Raw genomic sequence first — 19,576 nt, forward strand, 5'->3', positions numbered from 1 at the left:
TTCACTCCCTAAGTTTAGTTATTCCACTAATACAGTCTGATGAGACTCAAACTGCAAAGATGTTCAGAGCAGCAGAGTTGCCACAACCAAAACTAAAAAGACACTAGACATAGTGCCCAATTGTCTAAATCAGTCTAAAATAGGCTAAACATAGTCTAAATGCCCAAACACAAATTGATAACTAAATTTACATAAGTGTATGGAAAATTGTAAATTTTAAAATGAGGATGCATGGGGCAGGCATGGTAGCTTAGTAGCAGAGCGCTTGCCTAGCACGTGTGAGGTACTGGGTTCAATCCTCAGCACCGCATAAAAATAAATAAATAGAATAAAGGTATTGTGTCCATCTACAACAACAAAAAAAATAAAAAACAAGTATTCAAAAAGTAGACTACAAAAGTTGAATGAATATATAGACTTATAATTAGCACTTTCTCTGAAGGCATATTGGAAAGCCTCTGTGCTGGTAATTAATAATTCATAGATACAGCAGATTAGAGTGGGAGACTTGTGTTTGTTGATCACTGTTTATATCTGTACTAACTTCCTTTCCCCTGAAAAGTGATGCTTCCCAGTCCTTTAAAAGTAGCTATCAAATTCAAGAACAACAACAACAACAAAAAAAAAATTCAAGAATCACTGAGGTGACAACAGCAGGGCCATGGACCTGAAGCTTTCCCAAGAGTTGGCTCTAAATGAACATTTTGTGCTGCATACACAGTTCCTTCTGATCATACTCTGTAATAGTTTGCCTGAGGTCAAGGGAGATGGCCCATTGAAGGGAAGAAAGAGTTATAATGATCCAGAGGGAACTGAGGTCAGAGTATTAGTGATGGTCTCTGTTGGGCTTTAGCCATTCAGTTTGTCCATTTGAAATGATTCCATCCATCACATTTATTCATGCTCTTTCTTAGTGAAGTAAATATTTAGATAAATCCCCACACAAGACCTCAACAACAAAGCTGAAATATAATAATAATTTCAATTAAAAATGGGATGATAGTTGTAGGTGGCATACTCATAATATTCTCTTTTGATTTTACTAATTTTGCTGCATTTAAGTAAGGTGCTGCTCTTGTGTTCAGATATAGGTGCATAGTAGAATTTATTTTTATCCCTTTTTTCATATAAGGAAAGAATATGACTGCTGGTTCAGTGTGTGTCCCCCAAATCATACCACTGCGAGTGCCTCAACCTGGAAAAGCAAATCATGAAATTGATAACAATACTTTTTTGGAAATGAAATCAGGTAGGAATCACATGTATTAGAAAATATTCAAAATAACATCATCATACTCTTTGTGTTCATGTGGTTGCTGGTTCATCTCTTTATATGCTTTCTATACTCAGGACTTTAGGAAGTTTGTAAAACTTCCACAATTTCAAAAAACATTGTACTTTAGTGGTTTATAGCATGGTATATATTTAGATTAAAATGGTTAGCTTTGACTAAGCTTTCGTTTATTTAGGTAAACAGTTCCAATAATACCTTGATTCACCTTAGTTGCCTCCCCAGATTTTCCCAGGAAGCTCATTATTTTGCTGGGATAATAAATTTAACCTACTAATATAGACTTTCCAATGTGGCAGTTTAGAAATGGAATCCCAGATTTCACAATTTCTGATGACCTAGGGCACTTTACATGGCCTTTCTGAGTCTCAATTTCCTTACAGTAGGATAAAGTCATATCAGCCACTTGGAGCCATTGTAAGGACTGAGTGAGTTGGTATATATGTGAGGTGGATAGGACCTAGTGTGTAATAAAATACATTTTAACTATTACAAAAATAAAGCAGAGAATATATTTCCTGGTATTATTTATTCTTCAAACTCTTAAATGTATCTATATACATGTACACACATATGCACAGATAATGAACATGAGAAATGAAAGCTTCATAGATCCAAAATATGAACAAATATTTGTTTAAAAAAGACTTTGAAATTCAAGTTGCTTATTTTAATAACTAAAATGTATACAAACTATTTATCTGCATTTGTAGTATGTCTCCTGTGCTTCCTAGACTAAGTATTCCAGCTAAGAATATGGTTACATTATACTATATCCTCCTTTATCTTAAAAGCTAATGTGATTTTTAAAAATAAGGAACCAAAATAAAAATGTAATACCTGTGCCCATAGTTCTTACAAGTTGATTACTGACAAATGATATGAAAGGGTATTAAAATTTTGTAATATTTAAATGTGAGATAAATAAAAAGGCATACAATTTAATACCCCTCAAAGATAGCAACCAAATACAAAAATAGGCAAAGGATGTAAAAAAAAAAGATGTTTATAGAAAAAGAAATATAACTATCTCTTAAATATATGAAAATATGCTTCAACCCACTCCTTTACTTGTTAGCTGGGCAGACATTATCCTTTTCTTACTTTACTCCACAGCACTTAATCACCACTTCCAAGATGTATTTACTGATTTGTTTGTAAGTGTCCTTCCTCAAATGTAAGCTTTATAACCACAGGGATTTTGGTCACTTGTGTGTCCCTAGTGCCTAGAACAGTGTCTGGTAGATGATGGGTTTTCAGGAAATTTGTTGATAAATGAATAAATCATATTCGAAATGGAGAAAAAGAGACAAGGGATGTAACTCAGTAGTAGAGCATGTGACCAACATGCCCAAGACCCTGGTTTCAATCCTTAGCACACTCTCCCACCCCACTCCCCCCAGCACAGCCAAAAAAAAAATGGAAAGAAGGGTGAGTTTAAACTACAAGATCTTTTTTTCCCCCCAGTACTGAGGTATTGAACCCAGGTTGCTCTACCACTGAGCTTCAGCCCCAGCCCTTCTTTAAGTTTTTATTTTGATATAAGTTCTCACAAAGTTGCTTAGATGACCTCAAACTTGTGTTCCTATTGCTTCAGCCTCCCAAATAGCTGGAATTACAGGTGTATGGTACTGTACCTGGAAAGATACTATTTTTTTTTTATCTCAGGAATTAGCAAAATTAAAAGAAAAATAGGTAACATACTATATGGGGGAGATTGTGATTACATAGGCACTTTCACGAGTTGCTGGTAGCAGTGTACATTGCTTAATCACCCAGGAGGGCAGTTTGAATATATTAATCAAAAGTACAAATGAAAAGTCAGGCCCAGAGGTGTGTGCCTAGAGTTCTAGCTACTCAGGGGACTGAAGAAGGAGAATTTTGAGTTCAAGGACAGCCTGGGCAACATAGCAAGACCCTGCCCTAAAAAATTTTTACAAATGTATATACCTTTTGACCTATTAGTACTATTTCTGCTTATTTGTTTTACAGGTGTATTTACAAAAAGAATTCTTTACAGGATTGGTCATTACAGTGCTTATACTTGTAAAAGAAAAAAAAAGAAGAAATAAAAGGAAAAAGCAAACAATCTAAGTGTCTATCTTTAGAGAGTTAAATTATTGTTCATCTGTATGAAGGGATTGAATGCAGTCATATCAAAAAAAAGAGGAAGTTCTTTATGTGCCAAAGTAGAACAATAGCCAAGACATATTATTAAACTAAAAAAAAAAAGAGAAATGTATGGAACAGGCTGAGTATGCCTCCATTGGTGTTAAAAGGGAGGAGAAATAAGACTATATACCTATATGTATGTATAAAGTATTTTGTGAAGGACATTCAATAGACCATTGGTTGTCTCTGGACAGCCAATGTGAGGACTAGGAGGGAGAATTTTTATTGTATAACATTTTTAAACTTTTGAATTTTTAATCATGTGAATTTATTGCACTTAACTTTTTTTTCAGGAATTAAAAGAATTATTTACCAAGTCCAAATAAAATATAATAAAGAATTTCTTAAGAAATGCTTAGGACTGGGGGAATACCTTAGTAGTAGAACACTTGCCTAGGATGTGCAAGACCCTGGGTTTAATCCCCAGCACCACAAAATGAAATGAAGAAGTACTCCAAAAAATTAAAAATTAGTTTCCATTTTCTACATGGATGGTATTGTCTTAAAAACTGATGCCCGTTCTTTTGTATCAGTGCCCTATTGGAGACACAAAAGAGCATAATGGTTCAAGAGCACAGGTTATGGTTTCAACCTACCAGAAGTCACACTACAACTCGTCTATTATTTAGAAAATTTGTTAATCTCTCAGGGACTCAGTTATCTCATCTAGAAAATGGGCATAAAATAGGACCTGATAGAGTTATACAGATGAAGTCAGAAGTGAACTTATTCACGTAAAGCACTGTGTTAACACAGAGAAATAATTGTTAGTTATTTTCATATATATTCATATTCATATATGTGTGAATTTTCATGTACATATGTGTATATGTAAAAACTCCTCAAATAACTGACCTTTATTCTGCAGCTAGCTACTTTAGTGTTAATTATAGTTATCCTGTTTTGGATTTTTTAGATACCCCAGATGTCAACATATATTACACCCTGGACGGCAGCAAACCTGAATTTCTGAAGAGAATTGGTTATGGAGAAAATAATACATTTAAGTATACAAAACCTATTACCCTGCCTGATGGAAAAATACAAGTTAAAGCTATTGCAGTCTCTAAGTAAGTTAAGAAAATGGTGATGAGACTGATTTATATATAATGACATTTTGTTCTTATTTTATTTATTTATTCCTTTGAGAATTAGTGTTGCATTAGAAAGACACTAACAAAAAATGTAATTTTAGCATATATGTGTAACTTGTGTTTTATTTTCATTTTACTGAGGTATGCTGTAAAGTGCACAAATCATAAGTGCATTTAATGAATTACAATCAGTGAGCTCAATGACATATCATGTGTTTTAACACTGCTTGTATTTCAAATTCCACATTGGATCTTCAGGAAGAAAGAGACTGACTGCCTAGGGTTGGGAACCTCTAAAGAGCTCTCCTGGCTCTGAGGAAAGCACTGTGTTTACTGGATGGTTTTATTCCTCAGGATGTAGCCTGTAACCACCACCATGATTCCCTATTTCATTTTGTATTGATTTAATTGATCTTTGAAGCTGTCGTCTTTTCACCTTAGAGAAAGTTTGCCACTTTATTTTTCCTTTCCCACTTAGTGCCTTTTAACCATTTTGAAATATAGACACACTATTAATTTGGAAACCTTCACCATATGTTGTAGGGGAAAAGCCTCAATTGCTTAGCAAGTCTGTGTGACTGTGATAGAAGAATCATTTTGTTCAGCAAGACAGGTTTGGCCACATTTGGGGAATATTTTTAAGCCCCAAACCAAATACCTGGGCAACCCCCGTACTTTAGAAAGACTCTCCACGCTGCCCCTGCTGGCTGAACTACTGCAGACTTTTTGAATTAAGGGACAACTTCACCAAAGATGATTGCTTTGGCATCTGAAAATTAAAACAATATTTGGGGCCTGGGGTTGTGGCTCAGTGGTAGAGCACTTGCCTGGCATGTGTGAGGCCCTGGGTTCGATCATCAGTGCCACATATAAATAAGTAAATAAATAGATGTCCATTGACAACTAAAAACATATATTAAAAAACAATATTTAAGATAAAAAGAAACAAAATAATATTGGAATTTTTGGTTTTTCCCATTTGCCAAGTGACTCCTATTAAAATAAACATCAATTATCATTAAAAATTAAGAACCTAAGTACTCAGGTGCCTAATACTGTAAGGCAGGGCCCCTGTAGGAACTGCAATATTCAGATGAAGAAGTAATTTGATAACTCTGTAGTTTGAAGGAGGGAGTAAAACTTACAAGGGAATCTTAAAAAATTAGATCTTTCTTTTCTTTTTTCTTTTCTTTTTTTTTTTTTTTTTTTTTTTTTTTTTTTGTGCTGGGAATCAAACCCACCGCCTTGTGCTTGCAAAGCAAGCACTTTACCGACTAAGCAATATCCCTAGCCTAGATCTTTCTTTATGCCTCTCACTGACTTTCTTTTTACAATTTTTTAAATTTGTTCTTTTTAGTTATATATGACAGTATAATGTATTTTAACATTCTCACCAACTCTCTGTGCCCACTAAGTGCTTTAGTAACACTGAAGTATTTCAGATGTGCTCAGTTTCCCAGGCTGGTCTCGTGCTTGTGATCCTCCTGCCTCAGCCTCCCAAGTCACTGGAATTAGAGGTGTGCACCACTGTTCCTAGCTAAGATAGTTTTTCGTTGTGGTTGTTGTTGTTCTTTGTGGTGCTGGGGATTGAACCCAGTGCCTTGTGCATGCAAGGCAAGCACTCTACCAACTGAACTATATCCCCAGCCACTGAAATAGTTTTTTATGGAAATTATACTACTTTATTTAAGTCAATTTTTAGGTACTCAAGGTAGTTTCTTAGTAAAGGGACAAAGGACTTTAAATGAGAGTGCTAACACTTGAAGGTCATTAACATAAGAAGAAAAATTTTGATCATGAAATTTCAAATGACATAGGAAAATGTTTATTATATAAAGAGCAAAAAAAATAAGATACAAGTTTACACTTATGACTTTAACTGCATTTTAAAATGCATAGAGAAAAAACTGGAAGAAAACATACCAAACCTTAGCAGTCATTGCCTTTGATGACAAAATTATGTATGTTTGCTTTTTATTCTTGATAACTTTAACAGCTTCCAAATCTTAACTTTTGTGATAATAAAGGGATAAATAATAAATAAAGGATATCAGAAATTACATAACTAGTCCTTCTTAACCTTGTCTGCTGAATCATCTAGCCATTGCTGCATAACAAACCACTCTAAAACTTAGTGTCTTAAAAGAACAACCATTCCATCTGTTAATTATCATGTGAGTCAGTATTTTTTTGGATTTTTTTCTGTTTGTTTTGTTTTACTTTGCTACTGGGGATTTAACGCACAGCACTTTACCACTGAGCCCCATCCCCAACCCTTTTTGGTTTTTATTTCAAAACAGTCTCACTAAGTTGCTCAGGGCCTCCTTAAGTTGCTGAGACTGGCCTTGAACTTGTGATCCCCCCATCATAGCCTCCCAAGCTGCTGGGATTACAAGCATTTGCCACTACACCTGGCTGTGGGTCAGTATTTTGATGTTCATCCAGAGGGTGGTTCTTCTGCTGATCTTGCCTGGGATCAGTGACATAGCTGTCATCATTTCATATTTTGTTTTTGGCTCATCTTTAATTGGATGGTCTGAGAAAACTTGACGTGCATGTCATCTTCGGTGCTGGCTGTTGACTAAACCATGTCTCCAGCAGGTTATCCTTAAGTGTTCACATGGTGCCTTAGTTTCAAAATGCAGTAAGAGAAAGGGCAAGTCCTGCAGATGTTTTTCTAGATTCTGCTTGTGTCATATTTACTGTTTCCTTGGCCAAAGCAAATCACATGGCCACACCCAAAGTCAATGTGGTAGAAGATTTTACAAGGGAGGTGTGGTGGTGCCTCAGAACCCATTATTTTCTTCCACATTTTTTATTGGTGCATGATAGTGGTACATAATGATGGGATTTGTTGATACATATTCATACATGCATATATATGCATTATATATATATAATTTGGCCAGTATCACGCCCCAGCACTTTCCCCTTCCTCTCCACCTCCCACCTCCTGATTCTTTTCCTCTACTGATCTCTCTTTGATTTTCATGAGTCCACCTCATCTTTCTTTTCCTTTTCCCTCTGTAGCTTCCACATATGAGGGAAACCATACAACCCTTGACCTTCCAAGTTTGATTTATTTTTCTTAAAATAATGGTCTCCATTTTCATTCATTTTCATGCAAATGACAATTTCATTTTTCATTATGGCTGAATAAAACTCCATTGTATATGTATATGCCACATTTTCTTTATCCATTAATCTGTTGATAAACATCTAGGCTGGTTCCATAGTTTGATTATTGTGAATTGTGCTGCTATAAACATGGGCATACATATATCACTATTGTTTGATGACTTTATTTCTTTAGGATACATACCAACAAGAGATATGACTGAATCACATGGTGGTTCCATGTTCAGTCTTTTGAGGAACCATCATATTAATTTCCATAGTGACTGTACTAATTTAGTCCTACCAACAATGTAAAAGTGTTCCTCTTTCTCTACATTCTCTCCAGCATTTATTATTATTTGTATTCTTGATGGCTGCCATTCTGACTGATGTGAGATGAAATCTCACTGTAATTTTGATTTTCATTTCCCTAACTACTATGATATTGAACATTTTAATATACTCTTTGCCATTTGTATTTCTTCTTTTGAGAAGTGTCTGTTTAATTCATTTGCCTTTTATTAATTGGGTTACTTGATTTTTTGGTGTAAAGTTTTTTGAGTTATTTGTGTATTCCAGATATTACTCCTCTGTCAGAAAAGTACCTAGCAAAGACTTTCTCCCATTCTGTAGTTTCTGTCTTCACATTCTTAATTGTTTATTTTGCTGTGTAGAAGCTTTTTAATTTGATGCCATTCTATTTGTTAACTCTTGGCATTATTTCCTGAGCTTTTGGAGAACCCATTATTTACCAATCTACCACAAATACACATTAGAATTACCCAAGGAGCTTTGCAGAATGCCAATGCTGGGGTCACACCCAGACCAATTAAACAGCAGTCTCTTGGGATAGGATCCAGGCATCAGTGTTTTTAAATACTGATTGTTCCGATATGCAGGTAATTATAATATGCCGCCAATATTGACCACAGTGGACATAAAGCAATGGAAAAAATGTTTTTGTTTATAGAAATTTGACCACACAGTGTTTTGGAAATATATGTTCATTGAAGCGTGAAATTCTAGGATGAAAAGAAAGAAATAGGGCATTGTTGCAGGTAGATATATGTGTGTGTGTGTGTGTGAATTTTGCATCTGAGAATAGTCAGAAAAGAATACATTTGGAAAAAGAAAAAAAAAAAGAATACATTTGGACAAGAGGGACCAGGAACTTGGGAGCATCTCAGGAGGAGAAGTGTGTTGCTAGATGTTGATGACCCATATTGATGATCAGTGCAGGGTCTGTACACTCTCTGTTCTGACATCAGCCTTGCTTCTTTAAAAACCTCCTTTGTGGTCAGCAATGTCCCATCTTGGTAGGATATCATTTAGTAGTGGTTGGCAATGAACTTGCAGGGTTCTGCCTTCTCCTTCACTTACCTCATATAGGGGTCACAATAAATTAAACCCAGTAGAGGTAAAAACTACCTTGAATTGAAGGACTCAGAGTCCACTGAGGATAATTGCTTTCTTCAGAACTATGAGGGATTCCCCAATTTTGCAGCAATGGTTGATAAAAGAGATTTATCAGTGTTTCAGCTCATTTCATAGGCACCCATTTGTAGCCCCTTGGCATACATAATATGTCCTAAAATGTGAATTCTCTACCTAGAGGTCATAAGTCAAGCTCGTTGTGTAGAGGCACATTCCAAGAGTAGTGCAGTATGTTCTATTTGTGTGGAGTAGGAGATCCAGATGTTATCTTCATAGACAACCACAAAGACAAAAAGAAAACTACTTTGAGAGATGTTGTTGAACAATGTGGAAAGAGAACAAGGCTTAGAAACCCACAGATTTTGGTTTTAATCCTAGTTCCATCATTTACTCTGTGTGCCTTTGATTAAATTGTGTGGGCTTCTGACTCTCATTTTCCTCATCTGTTAAATGAGGTTACTAGAATTTGACAGCTGTTGTGAGGATTAGAACTAACACACTTATACAACACTTGGGCTCACACTTGCAGTAGCAGTTGTTGTTTGTTATTATGATTCTTAGCAAAGAGCTAAAAGTTTGCTGTTTTGTGAACCAACTCAAAAGACATACCTCATATTTGAAGAGTTTATGCCTGGGGAAATAAATGGTTTTCACTCAACCCATTTATGTTCCTACACTAGAGGTTCTCAACTGGGCATAATTTCCCTACCACCAGGGGACATTTTATAATGTCTGGAAACATTTTGGTTATCACAAGTAGGGAAGTGATGTGCTTGTAGTGGGCAGAGACCAGGGATGCTGCTAATCATTGTACAACACACAGGACAGAACCCATGACAAAGAATTATCTAACCCAGAATTTCAGTAGTTTTCAGTGAGTTGAGAAAACATGACCTAGACCAAGTTGTGGAATTTCCTCAGATACAGCTTCCAACTCTCTTGCAGTCATTCAAGTAACTCTGGTGTTTTATTGTGAGACTAGAGCTATACAAAATTTTTTTTTTGTTTGAATGTACTTCATGTTTGTACTTCCAAAGATACATATTTAAGGTTTCTAATTCCAGCCCTAACAAAAATTTATGTGTGTTTCAAATGGAATTTGGGCTCTGAGTAGGATTTAGAATTCCAACCCCAGACCTAGTCCTTTTCGGGGAGGAGATCATAATCAGGATGAAGTCCTTCTAGTAGCAGGCAGTTTAAGCTGGACTTTGGGTTGTTTTGGGCTGGGATAGAGTTCATGGGTGAATGCCTTAACTGGGTCCCCAAGGAAGGGGCCAGCTGTTGTTAGGGGGTAGAACAAGTGGGAGATACCAGGCTTCCACTCAGTGTGATCTCTGTGGGGTAGGAAGTGCACATTCAAGGATCTCTGTGATTGTTCAGGATTTGAATGATCCCTGATTGAAGATGTTTGTGATATCAGGAAAGTGTGCTAATAAGGAGGAAAATTGCATCTTGAATGTTATACCTAGGGCTAAACAAAGGTGACCGTGCAGATAACATGGATCCTGAGGTGAATGAGTTAAGAATATAGTTAATATAAATGATCATTTATATGTGCATTCACACATTTATACATCTGTAAATTAGTTTTTTTTTTTTTATTTTTAAGTGCTTTCCCAATGTTTAGTTACCTGTGATTCACTCTAACCAGTGAACTTGCAAGTATCCTCAGATCACAGAAAGCCAGGTATATTATTTCTTTAATACAGCCTCTCAGGTAGATAGTGGTTGTTTAGATGAATTGTATATTTTTGAGAATTTTTTCTCCGTCTTCCAAAATATAGCTTAGAACTTCTATATTTTTAATATTAAGCATTTCTCAACTGTTTCAGAATTGATATTTATGCATTCCTGTGTTCAAGCCTTTGGGGATGCTTATTTACTTAAAGGTTAAATTTCTTAAAGAAATCTAAAAAATGGATATGTAGGAAGTCTGAGAAATTGTAGAAGAAATACTGGTGAAATGGACATAAAATGTATCAAAGACCAATATGAAAATCAATAAAAGCAATGCAGACAAAAGACAGACACTGTAGAAAGAAGATAGTTGAAATATAAAAGCATTAAATGTCTGGGCAGATGAAACAAAATGATGGGCTGTGAGTCACCAATGAGGCATAATTATACAGAAAGAGTAACACAGGAAACTGTTCCTGTTGTAAGTTTTCAGTACAGTTGGGGAGTTAGAACACATCACATAAATACACCAAAAGCTGGTTTCTGGAAGCATAAATACTAAGGGAAGGCAGCCACCATGTAGGCAATCTGACTACCTGAGACTACCATACAGTAAGGAAGTTCAGGCTAACCATAAGGAAAAGGAGGGGGGAAAGAAGAGATAGGGAGAGGGAGAAGGATATGAAGAGGGAGGGGGAGGGAGGGAGTGATGGGTAGAGACAGAGAGAGGGAGGAGAGAAGTTATTCCAGCCCAGACAGTACATTTGTGAGGGAAGAACCCATTTTGGACATCCAGCCCAAATGAACCTTCAGTTGACTCTAGCTTCTCCTAATATCTGCTCTCAATCACATGACAGAGCTCAAATTAGATCTATCGAGCTGAGCTAATCCACAGATTTGTGTTTTAAGGTACTACATTTTGGGGGAATTGTGTTAGTCAGCTTTTCATTACTGTGACAAAACATTTGAGGAAAGTCAACTTAAAGAAAGATTTATATTGGACTGGGATTGTGGTTCAGTGGTAGAACACTTGCCTAGCATACATGAGGCACTGGATTCGATTCTCAGCACCACATATATATATAAATGAATAAAATAAAGATCTATCAATATCTAAAAATATTTTTTAAAAAGAAAGATTTATTTTGACTTATAGTTTTAAGGTTTCAGGACATGGTCACTTGGCCCCACTGCTTTGGGCCTGTGGCAAGGCAGAACATCATGGCAGGAAGTGTGTGGTGGAGCAAAGCTGCTTACCTTGTGGTGGCCAGGAAACAGAGAAGAGGGCCAGGGTCCCAATATCGCCCTCAAGAGCATGCTTCAAAAGACCTAATTTCCTTCCAGTAGGTACTGCCCTCCACTAGTACCATCAACTGGGACCAAGCCTTCAACACATGAGCTTTTGATGGGTATTTAAGATTCAAACCATAGCAGGTAGTTTGTTACACAGTTAAGAATTCCCAAAGAGAATGAGATAAAGAAAGAGCTGAGGAACTGAACAGACACTTTACAGAAGATATACAATTGATCAACAAATATATGAAAAAATGTTCAACTTCTCTAGCAATTAGAGAAGTACAAATCAAAACTACTCTAAGATTTCTTCTTTCTTCAATCAGATTGGAAATTAAGTTTTGATTTCTTCAATTTAAAATGTAATACAGGCCAGGTGTGGTGGTGCAAACCTGTATTCCCAGTGGCTTGGGAGGCTGAGACAGGAGGATCACAAGTTCAAAGCCAGCCTCAGCAATGGCAAGTCACTGAGCAATTCAGCGAGAACCTGTCTCTAAATAAAATACAAAATAGGACTGGGGTTGTGACTCAGTGGTTGAGTGCTGCTGAGTTCAATCCCCAGGTACCAAAAAAAAAAAAAAAAGGTAAAATTTAATACAGGGACTGGGACTATAGCTCAGTGTCAGAGCACTTGCCTAGCATGTATGAGGCACTGGGTTCGATTCTTAGCACTGCATAAAAATAAGCATATAAAATAAAGGCATGCTGTCCATATACAACTACAAAATTTTTTTTAAAATGTAATGCATTTCTTAGCAAGGTTAAGGAACTTTAAACAGGGTCATTTTAATTGCTAGTTACCTTTTATTTGGATCTTTGTATAACACAGACTCTTTGTTTAAAATTATTTTCAGAGACTGCAGACAGAGTGGAATTGTAACTAAGGTATTTCAGGTAGACTATGAACCACCAAATATAGACTCTTATGAAGACAATGTTGAAAATATTCTCAAAGTTTCTTCAAAGCAGGCAAGTAATGATATAATACATTCAGATTATTACTATATTCTTAATCTTTCCTTCTCGGTGGGCACATCTTTCCTTTCATTACATCACCTCTGCTTATAGTCAGGTTCTAATAAGTAAAGTCAATATCAGCCATTGCAAAGTATCTTCACTGATTCCTCAACCTTTGGTCAATTTCTTCTCCACGCTAGAGATTAGAATTCCTACCCAGCATCACTGTCCATACTCCAATGTCTTCAGTGGCTCTTCCTTACCTACTGAAGAAAGCAAAAAATCAGTCTTCATCTTTGACCAGCTTTTCTTGCCTTGTTTGGAACCTCCACTTGTGAACTCCAGCTAAACTAAACTGTGTATGCTATGCTTTAACACTGTTCCAGGTCTTCTATTAAAAACGCTTTGAGCATGTGATTATTTGGTTCCTTGTCAGTCTTTGCCACATGCTATCAACTCCAAGATGGCATAAAGTGTGGCTGCCATACTCAAAGCCTTGCTCAAGGGAAGGCAGGAGAGTGTGATGAGTATATATCTAGTGAATAGATTCATCAGGCCAGGAGAAGCTCCCAGTGGGCATAGATTTCTATTATGTTGAGATTTTCATTCTCAAAACCTCATGTCTTTGGAGAATCAATTCAACCTATGTAAGAACATTTGAAATTTCAGTCCCTGGGTTGTCAGCATAGATGGTAATATATTCATGTAGGAGGGCCAGAGAACGGGCTAGTCCATGGTAAGGCAGCCAACCAGGAGGTCTCAGTTGGAGTTGAGACCTCAACAAAGTTTTTGGTGGTGTCCCTTAAGCTCACTGGTGAACCTGAAGCCAGAGAGGAGGCTGTGGGACCAAAGCAGTGGGTGCAGGTATGAGGTGGGGCTCTTAGTGTGTTCAGGGCAAGGGCAGCCAGCTGAGACTGAGCCCACATGTATCAGCAGGTACTCAGGTTTATATCAGGAATAAGGGACAAAATCCATGAAGAAAAAAGTTAGAAATAAGAGTATTTAAGGCCCTGTGGACAGACTTGTTCATAAGTCCTATCTTGGACTAACCTCAACCTCTGCCCCCTAGATCTGCTGATCCCCCTATTACTGTCTCCCATGAATATAACATCCTGCCTACCTGTGCTGCACCCTGCTTCATAGTCAGGCCACTTGACTTGGTGAGACCTAGACATGCTGCTAACCAAAAGCCCAGATTCAAAGCTATGGGTTTCCACAGTAAGGTGAAACAGAGGTCACTTTGTGAAAACTACTATAAACCTTTTCAAGGAAGAAATGTATGCCATGATGCTGTCTCTATTATGTGGCTTTTAATTTTCACACTCACATTCTCAATGGGTATCAAGTGATATGCAATCTCTTCATTCCTAGGAATTAAAAAATGGATTTGTTGGACCCAAATTAAGGAAGAAATATAAGAACACTGAAAATAAATTAAGTTGGAATGTTAACCTTAGAAAGTTTCCAGGTATGATGTGATAGAATAAAGATAAGGTTTACTATTCTAAACCCACCAAACAGGTTCCTGCATGTTCAGTGCATGTTTTCTTATCTGCAGAAATGTTGGAATAAGAAACACTAGAATAGGAAAGTAGGCTGTAATTTGAATTCTAGTGCTGTCCTAGCTAACTAGCTTAAGACCATGAAGGATAGCCAAGTTGTACAATGATGTTATATTTATTGATTTATTGCATTGAGGAAGATCACATACCACAGAATCATGGCCTGTCTCATCAAGCAAAGGAAAAGATAAGACTTCAAGGGTTTGAGGGAAGAGTGAAGTTTGTGTGAAATTGAAATGAAAGCAGAGGACTGGGGATATGGCTCAGTGGTGGAGCACTTGCCTAGCATGTGCAAGGCCCTGGGTTGAATCCCCAGCACTGTAAAAATAAATTTAAAAAAGTTTAAAAATATAAATGAAAGCAGAGTTTTGATAGGCTCAAAGCAAAGCTAGACTGTGTGTGAACGGAAGCATCAGGTGTGAACTGAAGTTGTGTTACCTTGTAGATTATAAAGATTTATGTTCATAGTTCAGAGACCCTGATATGCAGCTCAGCACAAGGATTAGAAACTGAGACTGCTTCTCTCCGTGACTTAGATTCTTCTGGCAAGAGTATTTTGTTCTTACTGGTACAATTTCAAAATGAAGAATTTCTGATAATCTATGATTTTAGAGGACAATTTTTCTCAGCAAGTGAGCAGTAGATCACTTCAAGAGGAAGCTATTGTGACATTTCTCAGCTGCAATATGTCCTTGGGAGAAGTAATGTAGTTTTGCAAATGAATTGATCTGTCTGCTTTCCCAGTTCAATGTGGAATGTTATAGAATGTAACAGGGAAGATTATTTTCTCAATCTGAGCTTATTTTTCCTTTCTCAGTTCTAATTCACAGAGTTGGGGAGGGTAGCTCTTTATACAATTGTTACTTCTAGGGAAAGAATATGATGACAGTGGTCCCTTATTTAAAACATTTTCAATGACAGACATTTTCATGATTTTACATAATTACAGATGCTCACAGAACAATGTTTTTAATATAATTGTAGACCTCAAGATAGATGAAAGAATTGACCCTAAAACTCTGAGAGATCTTCGCTTCTCAGAGAGTCCATTGGAAATCCCAGCCTACCATGAAGGATCAAGTTCTAGACCACCCACTCACCAGTCCCAGGTAACTTTTAAGGAAAATCTGTAGGATGTGAAAATACCTCCCATGTTCTTAATGCTTTCCATGAACTATTTTAAGGCAGCTTTTCCCAGACTTTTGACCATGTGCCAGGGTTGGCAGTACTGTGTTGCCCAAGCAAAGTCTCTATATATTCATTGGGATGATATCTCATTGGGATTGTGGGCAAATAGATAATAATCAAATAATTAATCACATGAAAATGTTAAACAGTAGTAAAAGTTATGAACAAGATAAGCAGGATAATGAGACAGTTTAGTGATTCTTAAAGTGGGGTCCCCAGACCTGCAGTATCAACATCACATGGGAACTTATTTGAAATGAACATTCTCAGGCCCTGCCACAGACCTACTGAATCAGACTCTGGGCCTGAGCACAATAATCTGCATTTTAATTAACCCTCCTGATGCACACTCAAGTTTGAGAGCCCTTGAAATTGAGTATGTCTATGAAGGAAGAGCAAGTGTTGTTTTAAATTGGAAGAGGGCTTCCTTGAAGAGGTGATATTTAAGTTGAACTTTCAAGATGAACTTTCAGAAGCCAGCACTGTAAGCATCTTGGGGGAAAGATTCAACAACAGTCAAAATGAGGACAGCAAAGTGAAGGATTTCAAGGACGCTGGTGTGGATGAAGGTTGATGAGCAAGGTAGGAGATGAGGTGGGAGTTGGGCTGGGAGCAGAGCGCCTAGATCTGTGGTTCTCAGATATGGCTGCACATCAGATTCACCAAAAGTGCTTCAAACCAATCCTGGGACCTAAACTTAAAATTTTGGGTTGGTTTGATGTTTGGGCATGGTTTGTTTTTTAAAATATATCCCCAAATGATTCTAACATGCAAACATAGTTGAGAATCACAAATGCTAGTTTCATTGTAAAGAACTGGGATTTTATTTTAATTGTAAGGGGAATATATATAGATCATAAGACATAATCCCACTTATATTTTAAAGTTCCTTTTGTGCCAGAGATTAGACTATAGAAGAATAAGAGGGGAACATCATTTCTGAGGTGTTTACTCCTGGTAAGAGATGATGGTGTCTTGGACAAAGGTTGTAGACGTAGTGAGGACAGGAGTTCATGGGCATCCAAACAGGTTTGGCTGAGGGGCTAAATAGATGGGATGAGAGAAAGGGAAGAACCAAGAATGACTCACAGGGTTTTGGCCTGAGCATCTAGAGATGATGGTACCACTAAGCTCAATGTGGAAGATGAGAGAGGAGCAAGTGTTCAAGGGCTCATTGGATATTCAAGTGAAGGTGTTGCATAGCTTATTGTATGTGTAAGTTCAAACTCAGTCAAGAAGTCAGGAATAAAGATGCATATTTGGAAATTTCATATGTAGATGGTATGTAAAACTTCTTTTGGGAGATCTAAGATGGCAGACCAGAGGAAAGCTGTATTCCTTGTCACTCCATGACTCAGGATTCAAGCAGAAGAAATACTGTTTCTCTGCAAGGGAGCCATTGCTGCCTACCCTGCTGTTTACCCCCCATTTGTCCAAGGCAATCCCACACCATCTACCAGCATATCACCTGCCTTTTGAATGCAGATCACTCTCTGACTGCTGCCTATTATTCAACATTTGCCTGTTTGCCTGCCTCTTGCATGTCCGCCTCTTCCCTGCCCATTGCCTGTCTTTTACCTACCCATTGCCTGGCGCCCAGGATCCACTCACCGATCACCTGTCATTAGCCTACAGACCACCAGCAGACTGCCAACGGAATACCCATTGCCTGCTGCTTGCTGTTGCCTGGAAGTCCATTGTCATAGTACGCATAGGTTTGGTTATACGTGGTCACTGCCAACTTGGGACACCAGCCAGGGCCTGCAGGTCTACTGCTGCCACCACCACCATCTAGGGGCACTGTCAACTGTCTGGGGATACCGGCCAGGACCTGAAGATAAATTGGGGTATCTGCAGGTCTGGTTGCACCTGAGGTCTTTCTGCTCAGTGTGCTAGTGGCTACTATCTGACTGCCTCTTTGAAGAGTTTCTCCTTTATTTTGAGTACATCCCTGGTGGTCTCTGCAAGTTGAAAGGGCATTGAGATCTTGAGACTGCAGCAAGGCTGGACCTGGGGATGCGTAAGTCCAGTCCATCAGATTGCAGCTGGGTTTGCATGAGCCAGTCTGGGTCTGGCAAGCCTGTGGAAAGCTGGAGACTAGGGGCAGTTTCCTGTGGGGGAGGACAAGTTGGAGAAACTGGAGAAAATTAGGCTCTCTCCAGCTCAATGAGTCCTGAAGTGTGCAGAGACAGAAGGAGCTGGCAACAACAGGTGGGAAGACTGAAGAGGGTGTGAGGCATCTTGCTATCAGCTTGCCCACCAACCTGCTGGCATCCACCAGACTGGAGATAACATCAAACTTTAGAAAACCCCACCAATTGGCAGAGAAGGAAAGCTAAGAAAATTCTGCCAACAGAAGTAATCATTCAATTTTCCATTGAGAATTTCCTCTTTTTTTTTTTTAATTTGTATATATGTTTTCACTCAACTATACGTCTCCCTGGATTCTCTTTCTCACTTCTCTCATACTACCCAACCTCTATTAATTCCTCCCTCACTCTTACTATAATTTTTTACCTCTATCTTCTGTTCTCCTTCATCACATCTTATACTATTTCTATTCCCTCATTGTCCATCATTTGAAAGAGTAAACCCTTTTAGCAAACTTACTCTTTATATTGTAGATAATAATTGAACACATCATTTCTGTTTTTTTGTGACAAAAACTATAGACACCCTAATAGGAGCCATTTGGTTTAAGGTGCTATATTGTTTGCATTAGGTGCTATTAATATTGGTCTTCCCCTAAAGGTGAGGTACTAGAAGGCTTCAGGGACACTGTAAGACTACAGGGTAGAAACTACTGCATCAGATTCATACCGCTAGATGAGAAGACAACTAATAAGATGAAAAAACAAGAGAACAAAGCACCTCAAAGAAAGCAAGATGTTCCAACAGTAGAATCCATAGACAACACAGTAGAAGAAATGTCAGAGAAGGAGTTTAGAAAATACATAGATTGATCTTCAAAATAAAAGGATGGTATTGGAGAGAAAATACAGGAAGTAAAAAATGACTTCAATAAAGAGACAGATATTATAAAAAGGAATCAAGCAGAAATCCTTAAAATGAAGGAAATAATAAGCCAAATTAAAAATTCAATGGAAAGTATCACTAACAGATTAGACCACTTGGAAGAAAAGAACCTCAGATGATGAAGACAAAATATATACTCTTGAAAATAAAGTTGACTGCACAGAGAAGATGGTAAGAAACCATGACCAGAACTTCCAAAAAATATGGGATAACATGAAAAGACCAAATTTAAGATTTATCAGAATACACGAAGGCATGGAGATGTAAACCAAAGGAACACACAATCTTTTCAATGACATAATATCAGAAAACTTCCCAAATCTAAAGAATGAAATGGAAAATCAACTACAAGAGACTTACAAGACCCCAAATGTACAAAATTACAGCAGACCCCCACAAGGTCACATTATAATGAGCATGACTAAAATACAGAATAAAGATAGAATCCTAAAGACTGTGAGAGAACAAATCAACACCAAAAGCAGGAAAAGACAGGAAATAATTAAAATCAGAGCTGAAATCAGTGATATTGAAACAAAAGAAACAATTGAAAAAAATCAACAAAACAAAAAGTTGGTTCTTTGAAAAAATAAATTAAATTGATAAACCCCTAGCCACATTAACAAAGAGAGAGAAAACTCAAATTACTAAAATTCATGATGAAAAAGGAAATATCATGATGGATACTACTGAAATACAGAAGATAATTAGAAACTATTTTGAAATTTATACTCAAATAAAATAGAAAAACTTGA

At 37.3% G+C, this 19,576-nt stretch overlaps 1 protein-coding gene across 4 annotated transcripts in view; it reads left to right on the forward strand.

Annotated features, from left to right (window-relative positions):
* Window positions 1-19,576, forward strand: part of DZANK1 (double zinc ribbon and ankyrin repeat domains 1) — an 83,049-nt gene that overhangs the window by 878 nt on the left and 62,595 nt on the right. For all 4 annotated transcript variants that reach the window (XM_079123348.1, XM_079123350.1, XM_079123349.1 and 1 more), the window contains exons 2-6: window positions 1,133-1,249; window positions 4,380-4,533; window positions 12,933-13,047; window positions 14,407-14,503; window positions 15,582-15,706. In XM_079123348.1, the coding sequence (XP_078979474.1) occupies window positions 1,141-1,249; window positions 4,380-4,533; window positions 12,933-13,047; window positions 14,407-14,503; window positions 15,582-15,706 (600 nt within the window). In that variant the 5' untranslated portion in view covers window positions 1,133-1,140. The remainder of the gene's footprint in view (window positions 1-1,132; window positions 1,250-4,379; window positions 4,534-12,932; window positions 13,048-14,406; window positions 14,504-15,581; window positions 15,707-19,576) is intronic.

The sequence above is a fragment of the Sciurus vulgaris genome (genome assembly GCF_902686455.1).
Source record: "Sciurus vulgaris genome assembly, chromosome: 2".
Taxonomy (NCBI): domain Eukaryota; kingdom Metazoa; phylum Chordata; class Mammalia; order Rodentia; family Sciuridae; genus Sciurus; species Sciurus vulgaris.